Raw genomic sequence first — 10,997 nt, forward strand, 5'->3', positions numbered from 1 at the left:
TCAGATCCAATGTTGTCATTCTGTACTGTGGGTCTACCTGTACCCCGCCTCCTGATAGATTGACCCATTTGCACTTAAACAAAGGGACCTTAAAATCATGTCCGTAGTCAAGTTCCCATATGTCCACTATGTAACCATAATATGTGTCCTTTCCCCTCTTGGTTGCTGCATCACAGCGGACACCGATGTTTTGGTTGGTGCTCTTTTGATCTTAGGCGACCGTGTAAAATGTATTCCCATTTATCCCGTATCCTTTGTAAGTCAATACAGTCGAAGATGGTCTCCTGGACAACGAGTACAGCTCATCAAAAACAGTTTTGTCACCTCTGAGACGTGTTTCCAACCAACTGCCGAAAGTCCAGATGTGTTCACATGTAATCCAGTCGTCACACTGCTCCGGGTGTTTGGAGCGCAATGTTCTTGTGTTCATCGACATACGGGGTCACCAAGGTAGAGTTCTGTAGAACTGTGTAGTGTGCTTGAGACCAAGAATGCCCGTCCCTACATATTATTGAGTCCCCTCCTAGCGTGCCTTTTCCAGTCAGTCTCCCCTCATACCGCGATTGAGGGAGACCAATCTTCTTAAGGCCAGGAATGAAGTCAACACAAAACCCAATGACATCCTCTGTTTGATGGCCCATGGAGATGCTTCCTTCTGGCCTAGCACGGTTACAGACATATTTCTCTAGGAATCCCATGAACCTCTCAAAGGGGAACATATTGTGTAGAAATACGGGGCCCAGAATGACAATCTCGTCGACTAGACGAACTAGGACGCGCGTCATGATATTGAAGAAGGATGGTGGGAACACTAGCTCGAAACTGACAAGACATTGCACCACATCACCCCTTAGCCTCAGTAGGATTTCTGGATCGATCACCTTTTGAGAGATTGCATTGAGGAATGCACATAGCTTCACAATGGCTAATCGAACATTTTTCGGTAGAAGCCCCCTCAATGCAACCGGAAGCAGTTGCGTCATAATCACGTGGCAGTCATGAGAATTTAGGTTCTGAAACTTTTTCTCGACCATATTTATTATTCCCTTTATATTGACGAGAAGCCAGACAAGACCTTCATACTGAGCAGGCATTCAAAGAAGATTTTCTTCTCTTCTTTGATAAGAGCGTAGCTGGCAGGACCTTCATACTGCTTTGGAGGCATGCCGTCTTTTTCGTGCAAACGTTGCAGGTCCTCCCGTGCCTCTGTTGTATATTTTGTCTTCCCATACATGCCTAAGCCTAGCAGGTTCACGCAAAGGTTCTTCGTCACGTGCATCACGTCGATTGAAGAGCGGACCTCTAGGTCTTTCTAGTAGGGTAGGTCCCAAAATATAGATTTTTTCTCTACATGGGTGCGCGTCCCTCAGTGTCATTCAGAACAGATAGTACACCGGGACCCTTTCCAAATATTACGTGTAAATCATTGACCATAGTAAGTACGTGATCACCGATACGCATGGCGGGCTTCTTCCGGCGATCTACCTCGCCTTTGAAATGCTTTCATTTCTTTCAACATTGATGGTTGGTCAGAAGAAATCGACGATACCCCAAGTACACATTCTTCCTGCATTTGTCCAGGTATATACTTTCGGTGACAGCTAAATAGTGCGCGCATGCATGGTATCCCTTGTTTGTCTATCCTAAAAGGTTACTGAGAGCAGGCTAATCATTGATGGTTACAAACAACAACGCATGCATGTCAAATTCCTCCTGTCTGTTCTCATCCCACACACGTACACCGTTTCCATTCCACAGCTGTAAAATTTATTCAACTAATGGCGTTAGGTACACATCAATGTCATTACCGGGTTGCTTAGGGCCTTGGATGAGTACTGGCATCATAATGAAGTTCCGCTTCATGCACATCCAAGGTGAAAGGTTATAGATACATAGAGTCACGGGCCAGGTGCTGTGATTGCTGCTCTGCTCCCCAAAAGGATTAATGCCATCCGCGCTTAAACCAAACCATACGTTCCTTGCGTCACCTGCAAACTCCTCCTAGTACTTTCTCTCGATTTTCTTCACTGCGACCCGTCAGCGGGTGCTCTCAACTTCCCGTCTTTTTTACGGTCCTCTCTGTGCCATCGCATCAACTTGGCATGCTCTTTGTTTCTGAACAGACATTTCAACTGTGGTATTATAGGAACATACCACATCACCTTCGCACGAACCCTCTTCCTGGGGGGCTCGCTGTCAATAGCTTCAGGATCATCTCGTCTGATCTTATACCGCAATGCACCGCATACTGGGCATGTGTTCAAATCCTTGTACGCACCGCGGTAGAGGTTGCAGTCATTAGGGCATGCATGTATCTTCTGCACCTCCAATCCTATAGGGCGTACGGCCTTCTTTGATGCGTACGTATTGTCGGGCAATTCGTTATCCTTTGGAAGCTTCTTCTTCAATATTTTCAGTAGCTTCTCAAATCCTTTGCCAGGCACAACATTCTCTGCCTTCCACTGCAGCAATTCCAGTACGGTACCGAGCTTTGTGTTGCCATCTTCACAATTGGGGTACAACGCTTTTCTGTTATCCTCTAACATGCGATCGAATTTCAACTTCTCCTTTTCACTTTCGCGCTGTCTCTTTGCATCAACAATAACCCGATGGAGATCATCATCGGGCACATCGTTTGGTTACTCTTGATCTTCAGCTTCCCCCGTTGCAGCATCATCGTATTCAGGAGGCACATAGTTGTCATCATCCTCTTCTTCTTTGTTGTCTTCCATCATAACCCGTATTTCTCCGTGCTTGGTCCAAACATTATAGTGTGGCATGAAACCCTTATAAAGCAGGTGGGTGTGAAGGGTTTTCGAGTCAGAGTAAGACCTCGTATTCCCACAGCTAGGGCATGGACAACACATAAAACCATTCTGCTTGTTTGCCTCAGCCACTGCGAGAAAATTATGCAGGCCCTCAATGTACTCGGAGGTGCATCTGTTACCATACATCCATTGCCGGTTCATCTGCGTGCATTATATATAATTAAGTGTGTCAAAAACCATTATAGGACATCATGAATAGATAAGTGACCAAATTAATAGAAGTTCATCATCACATTAAAACCAAAGTACATACATAGTTCTCCAGAGCATCTAATTAAACCATACATTGAAACTATGTAAAACATTTCAATGCAACAACAAATGCGATCATAATCGCAACCAAGGTAACAATTGATCCAACAGCGTAATGATACCAAGCCTCGGTATGAATGGCATATTTTCTAATCTTTCTAATCTTCAAGCGCATTGCATCCATCTTGATCTTGTGATCATCGACAACATCCGCAACATGCAACTCCAATATCATCTTCTCCTCCTCAATTTTTTTAATTTTTCCTTTTGTAATTATTTTCTTCTTCAACTAAATTTAACCTCTCGACAATAGGGTCGGTTGGAATTTCCAGTTCACATACCTCCTAGATAAAAAAATCTATGTCACGTTGGTCGGCATAATTGTCATAAACAATAAATGAACCAAATAGTTATAAAAGTTAATATATACACCACATCCGAATCATAGACAGGATGAGAGCCGACGGAGGCGGATACCAAAACCATCGCACTATATAATAACAAACAATAATAAAAGTAAGAAAATTACACGAGTATCTATCTAAATCATACACTTAAGAACTTTTTTCTTTTAGAAAAAAGATAAGATCAAGAGGCTCACCAGGGTGGTGCCGGCGACGAGATCGGCATGGGCGATCGACGGCGGTGAGGACGGGGACGGGACAGGACGGACCGCCAAACCTAGACAATCTCGAGAAAAATGAAGATTGGACAAGGAGCTTCGAGAGGAGAAAGCTTAGGTAGTGTGGCCCGAACATTTCATCGAACACCTCATGTGCATAGGAGGTGAGCTAGAGCACCACAAAGCTCTCCCCTCGCCGGCCAGAAAAATAGAGCAATGTGGAGTGCTCTGCTCGCTGGCGAAGGGGTATATATAGGCATCTCATTGGTCCCGGTTCGTGGCTGGAACCGAGACCAAAGGGGACTAATGGTTGTGGGCCAGGAGCGAGGCCCATTGGTCCCGGTTCATGTCTGGAATCGAGACCGAAGGGTCCAGACGAACCGGGACCAATGCCCCACGAGGCCCAGCCGCCCCCCTGGGCACATGAACCGGGACGTATGCCTCCATGGGCCCTGGTTCATGACTGAACCGGAACTAATGGGCTGGCCAGGCCTGGACCAAAGCCCTGTTTTCTACTAGTGTGTAGTGTCTATTTTCCAAACCGAATTGAATAACCAAAAATCAATTTAACCTATATTTTGGTTAAAATGGTTCAGTTTGGATTTCTGTTTTTGGTTTGGAAGTGCCCACCCATGAGGTGCGTCTGCGTCGTAATCGGTGTATCTTAGAAAAAAAACTTTTGTACCCTCGTGTACGTTACGAATCAGGAAACCTTCTAATCATTATCTTTACTAGTCGCCAACCCGTGCATTCGCACGGGCTAGCTTTTTAATATAAGATATGAATATATGATATTATGAACTACATATAAATTTAGAGTCTAGTTTACTATTTAAGACACATGGGACTAATTTTTGTTTCCAATTGTTTTTGAGCATTTCCAGCTGACTCATTGATTGGTTATTTTTTAGGGTAGTGACTATTTAGTCCCGAAGCTTCATGAATTAGTACTTTTTTCATTCTGTAGTTATTGTGGTTGTTCCATAATTAACTATGTATTTTGCAAATAAGTCCTACATTGTGTATTGACTAAGTGTAGACAAAAATCTTAGTTATTTCCCTTTTGTCAGTTGTGTATTGACTATTTTTTGCAAAAGTATTAATTGCTATATATATACAATATCAATCCGATTACAAAAAGAAGGCACACTCTTTTCGACATTCAAGTCTGGCCTTAACTTTAACCAATAAAACGTGGCTATGTCTCGTTAAAATTACATCATTAATAAATTCATAAAAAAGGATATTTGACATGTATAAAAAAGCCAAGTGAGAACCTAACAAATGCATGTGACTTTACTTAATATAATTAAGTTGAAAAAAGACAATAAATGCTAAATATCAGATTTTTTTTTGCGGGAAGAAAATTTATTCTAATGAGCAGCAATGAATTTTAGAACAAATAAGTTCTATAGTAAGGTATCACATGAATGTTCTTACTTCGTGATAGATGCAAATGATCTCTGAAATAAAAAGTTATTTTTCAAAAGATTGCTTACTTCATGATGGATGTCAAAATATTGGTACGCACACACTAAATCTGTCTTTTTTTCCAGATATCTCATTATCAAATCATACACTCTAGCTTAAAACATCAATAAATAGTGTACAACATGTTGTTAAGATAAACTCCACAAACATACGTCAAATAAGAATACATGAAGTATATATATGGTAAGTATACCGATTGTAATGATGCAAACTCTATCAAATAGTTAAGCTAAACGGGTTTTAAAAAGAGATATACTGAAAAAATGTAGCATGGATTTTTTTATTTTAGTACAAATGATACTGTGAAATAATATTTGTAACTGAAACATCCATATTTTTATTACATGAAAAAAGATTCACTCATCTAACTGCATAGGAACATTAATTTGATAATCAGTGCATTAGTATAATCTTACTAATAGAGCTGAAGTAAAAACTTTCTAACAGAGTTGAAGTGTCCAACCAAAACTTATTAGAATACAGAAATTATTATTACAACAACATAGTTTGTACAGGAAGGTGTAGGTGTATGTTCTACTAAAAGTAATAATACATACACACTCAATTTTTTCCACTCCAGCAATTTCATTGGCCTGAAAAGTAAACTAAAATGAAGTGTGCCATTTGTCCCCATAAGAATCCTCTGCCAACAAAACGATAGTACTTTGGACAATTATGAATGGTTGATCTAACCAAAAGTGTCATCTGCTGCAATAGACTGGAACACCGCCAATACCTTGCAAAACCGAAAAGGAAAATTTCTCACAATGGGCGTGTACTTAGACCCGAGAAGCAAAGTATCAGCAAATTACATAAATTCAGAATGTAAAAACTGAGGTAGAAATCATATGCTAAAATCTTTTGATATCTGCTAAGTTCTGATAGATGGTGACATTATATAAACATATGTTGAACTTCAAAGGAAGTACATAATTAGAAAAATAAAGTATCCATATCGATGCACAACAACTATAGAAATCAGTTCTCACCTAAATGAAAATGCTCGCAAAGAGATGCTCTTAAAATCTTGAGTAGTTGGGTATCAGTTAAATGAAGGTAAATCAAAGAAAAACTAATAACTTATAAGCATTGATATTCTCTTTTTTCTAGTAAGCTTTCGTGAGACCTCCATACCATTATAGATACAGATGATAAACAAAAGGCAAGTATCTTGCAAAACTAATTAGATATATATTGTCAATGGCGATCAGAATTGCTATCCAGAGCATCGATGAACACATCCTGCAAAACAACATAATTCAATGTCATAGATAAGGTTTGTAAATATCCGAACACATAAAAATAACAATAAACTAAGGAAGCAACAACCATATCTGCATCTATTGTATATGTATGTGTGGTCCAAACATATCTAAAACTCCCATAATCAAATCCCATGCAGCAAAGCGAAATCATATCAGTCATTTTCTTAACTTCACATACAAAGTATCACATCAGGCGGCCCATGCAAAAATTACAGGAAGAGAAAGAACTAACCAAAAGGAATTCAAGTTCCTCTTACGGCTTTGATCTGATGTGTTCCATTTATTGTTGGGAAACCTCGATATCAAGCAGTCAATCTTTTTCTCATCGAATGGAGAAGGCACACACGCGGTAAGCAGCCATTGGATGGCAAGTTGAGAGCACTTTGTGAGATCGTCGTGTCTGGCAGCAAGACTCTATCGTCAGAGGGGAGTATGAGCAGTCTGGGCAGCACTGCAATGTATCTGTATGCACACATGATTTTGTGGTTGGAGACGAAGCAAACATAGGCTGCCACCGTCGGCGTAGCGCACAACCTGGATGATGCGGAGATCACGGAGACTTTATCATCGGAGGGGACTACGCGGATCCTAGGCAGTGCTGCTGTTGGTAAGTATATGCACGCATGATAAACTCCTGGTTGGAGACGAAGCAAACATGGGCTGCCGCCATCATCGTAGCACACAATGAGGATGATGCGGAGATCATGGAGAAGAATAGATCCTCAGATCACAAAGAGATGGTTATCAGCTGCGATTATTTTTTTTGTAGGGTCAGCTGCGATTAAATTTAAACGACTCGCAAGGAAAGCCTTTTCCTTTGCACGTCTCTATAGGAGATCATTGAAAGTTAGTTTTCTTTTCTGTTTTTGCATGCATGCGTATACAACATTTTTTAGGAAACCTTCTGCATGCCTTGCACGTTTTCAGGAGATAAACCAGGCCTGCTATTTTCATATAAAAGAGATAATTAAAGTTAGTTTCTTTTTTTTCATGCATGTAGGTAACCCATGTGAAAAAAAATTATTTATTGTACGCCAACAAATATTTTTTTCTGAAACTTTGCATCTAAAAGTCTGAACGTGAGGTTTTGTATTGAGTCCATTGATAGATATATTGTAGATCAATTTTTGGGGACTAAATCTGGTCGTTATAATTCGATCCCACTATATTTTTTTTTGAGGAACTGATACCACTAAGAGTGGTGCTTGTGAATTTCTCTAATTTCTCCGATTAACGTGGCGCATGTATGGTAGTAGATCAAACCTGGATCAATCTATCCCTGTTGCGAGGAGTGCGAGCAGCGGAGTACCAGAGAAGCATAAGGCGGCTATTGCCGCCACCGCTGACCACGTACCGGGAGGGGCAGTCGAGTAGTGGAAGCTTCATGGCGCAGGAAATAACAGGCTTGGTACACCATTGAAATCCATGGACTGATCAATGTGGAGGCGACCTTCAAGATGAACAGAGATATGGGTTGTCTTTCATCGTAGGGGTAGCAAGGAATTAACGTGGAAATCTGGTGCAAGTTGTATAAAACATGGACTATATTTAATGTAGATCGTGGTGCAGTTGTACAAAACATGGACTCTTTTCAAGAGAGAGACGTGAGAGTTTGATGGTGGGCCATTGTACAAAACTTGGACTCTTTTCAAGAGAGGGACGTGAGAGTGGGCCGTTATTAACTTGGTCGTGCAAGTTGGATGGTAGTAGTAGATAGATTGCTATTTTTTTCTTCTTATTTTTTTACAGCTGAGAAAAGCGCCTTTTTTTGCTTAGGAGGATTTTATCGTTGGATCTACACCGTAATAATTCGGTCCCACGCTAGATGAACGGCTCGTAAAATCTAATTTACGTGGGAATTTCTAGGAAGTCTGGAATTAGTATATATAGATAGATAGATAGATAGATAGATTACTTGTTTGAGAAAATTGTGTAAATCCTTAAGCTTGGTGCCCATTTTTACAAGAGCCAAAAAAGTGCTCTGCTGCTATCCTTTTGCATATATATTACTCCTTCATATACATTTTTTGTATGTAAAGTAGAACTTGTAAGTAGACGATTTGCAATTGCATTAATCTGCCAGCTGAACTTGACATGATAGGATGGCTGGCTATGTCCTGCACTCCAACTCAACTGCTTGTTGCTCCTCCTGCTGGTCCAGCATTTGCTGCTGCAGCGCCTTTTCGGCCTCAATCTTTCTGAATGCTGTAGAGCTGATCTTGTTTCCTGTAGATTTCTCTGGCACTAGTTCCGCCACCTCAATCTAGGACAATGATAGGAAAAATCAGTTTGTCATCTTGCAGCACCTACCTAGAAGGTGTACTTTCTGGAGCAAATAGTTAGTGATGTTGCAACCAAACCTCCAGCTGTGTGAGGCCTCTCTCGGCCCTCTTCCTGTTGACAGCATGCCCTCCTGGCAATGTCTCCTTGCTGGTCCGAGAATTGCATGGAAATAATGACAGATTAAATATTTCACACTTGTGTAGAGAATAGAGATTAGTTTTTATGATACTTCGCCATGCTAGAAAAATAGAAATCCTGTTAGAAAAAAGAAGCAAGCCGGGCTATTAAGAAGCCTAACCTGACAACGATCGCCTCCAGAGCCTCATCGACAATGGAGGGGCCATAAGGGTCGATGATTGGTTCGACATGAACCTCAAGATCCGGCTTGACAGACTAGCAAGTTGACAGCGAAATGTATCAGATATATGACAAGACGCGAAGCTAAATTTCAGGCTTACTGGCTGAAAATGGTGCAAGAAGCAGGACCCAGGTAATTGTCACTTTCTAGTACCAAAATGCAGATTGATGCTATACATAAGCGAGTACTACCTATTAATCTAGCGAGCTGAGTTCAGGTGTTACATAGGCTGAGGAACAAGAGACTTTTTACGATTGGGTGAAAGATACCTTGATATAATCCTTGACATTTTCCATCCGCGTCTCGATTGGTTGTATCAGGTAACCATACTGCAAAGTGCAAACGAACCACCAAAAACAAGAGATGGCCATCAGACATATGCACACAGATTTTATCTAGAATAAATCTAGATGCCATGACCAATAGCTAGGCAGCTTTTACAAAGAGAATGTATGCAATTCAACTAATAATTGATGCTTTGAGGTAGACATATGCAGCTCAACCAATGATTGAGTAACCCTACCAGAGGTGTGTGTCAGGTGCCCATGGAGCTTCAACACCCTGTCCACATTCATTGAATTTTGTGTAGTTGCCCGGTTGTATTCGTAGAATGGAAGATTGCTTGCTAAGGGTACTGCTCAACTACTTATCAATGTACATATTCTTTTTATGATAGTGACACGCTTAGGGCCTCCCTACTTTGATTAGCATGCTTCCAAGAGCGTACGAAATAGAAAAAAATAAGTGCCGGATTAACATACCATGCTCATTTGTACCATACACGGCTGAATTTCTACCAAAAATTACCTGCTTACTGAACCTTAGGAACAGATGATTATTTCCAAGAGGTTTGAGTCAATTCATGGTTTTTTGTAATATAGTGCAACGAAATGCTACATAGAAAAACTTCTTAAGGGTTCCAATGCCCCCAAATTATGCACTCAAGTGGCATTGCATGGGACGACAGAACGGATCCTTCCCCGTTTTCTTGTATACCAGAGAGGATTCGGTTGGTATGAGCTGAGAGATGACCAACAGCTAGGAGGACATGTAGATGTGGAGCAGCGTCAGCTACAGTAGTTGGCATGTCATGCGAGTTGAGACGTCTTCTCAAACTTTATTCAAAAATTGATGCGGCAGCAGCAGCGGCACCGTAGCAGTACTTTTTTCAGTGCTACTATGTCTCGTAAAATTAATTAACCCAAATGATAAGTGCTGTCTGTGTCGCACGAAACAATCCGGCCTTGATGTTTCTAAACTAAAGTTGCCGTCTGAAAAGAAAAAAAACAACCAAAAAAACGCTCCGTGAGTTGTCATTCTCGCGTCACTAAGCTTGTCATAAAAACGTTTCGAGTTGCCATGTGTTTACCAGACGCACGACGTTTATCAGCCTCTTAGTTAATTTGGACGTATCGAAAGGACGCTAGCGAGTTGATCGATGGGTTGAAAATGTACAGCAGCAGGTGACAAATTAACGAGGAATGAGATTGAGCTAACCTTCTTCTTGGCGAGCATCGGGCCGTCGCAGACGCCGATCACGATCCGCTCCCTCGCCAGCTCCGCCGCCGCCTGTTGTCACATACATCACACGCCCAGTTTAGTGTTTTCCTTTTGTCCCGTCTAGAGATAGCACATGGCTCTGCTATGATTCACTGAGGAAAACATGCGATTCAGACGGAAGAAGCAGAGCGGGTGCTCTCGAGGGGATCGATCGACGGGCCTGATGCGGGAACGGAGATCAATTTGGCCGGCATGCGATCGGAGCACGAACGGGTTCAGTTTGCCAGCGGCGACCGGCGCGGCGAGATGAGATCATTTGACAGGGGAGAGGACGGACGGACGGACGGACCTGGAGGAAGAGGTGGTGGCCGCGGTGCAGGCGGTCGAAGGGGGTCGCT

General features: G+C 41.7%; 1 protein-coding gene across 1 annotated transcript; it reads right to left on the reverse strand.

Moving 5' to 3' along the window:
• Nucleotides 1–8,345: 8,345 nt before the first annotated feature.
• Nucleotides 8,346–10,985, reverse strand: LOC125529336 (phosphopantetheine adenylyltransferase 2-like). The gene is made up of 6 exons (XM_048693753.1): nucleotides 10,949–10,985; nucleotides 10,597–10,668; nucleotides 9,369–9,428; nucleotides 9,040–9,134; nucleotides 8,819–8,888; nucleotides 8,346–8,721 (listed from the first exon to the last, which is right to left on the reverse strand). The coding sequence occupies exons 2-6, from the start codon at nucleotides 10,612–10,614 to the stop codon at nucleotides 8,569–8,571; spliced, it is 396 nt and encodes a 131-aa protein (XP_048549710.1). The 5' UTR covers nucleotides 10,615–10,668; nucleotides 10,949–10,985; the 3' UTR covers nucleotides 8,346–8,568.
• Nucleotides 10,986–10,997: the final 12 nt, after the last annotated feature.

Source organism: Triticum urartu, unplaced genomic scaffold (assembly GCF_003073215.2).
Source record: "Triticum urartu cultivar G1812 unplaced genomic scaffold, Tu2.1 TuUngrouped_contig_5529, whole genome shotgun sequence".
Taxonomy (NCBI): domain Eukaryota; kingdom Viridiplantae; phylum Streptophyta; class Magnoliopsida; order Poales; family Poaceae; genus Triticum; species Triticum urartu.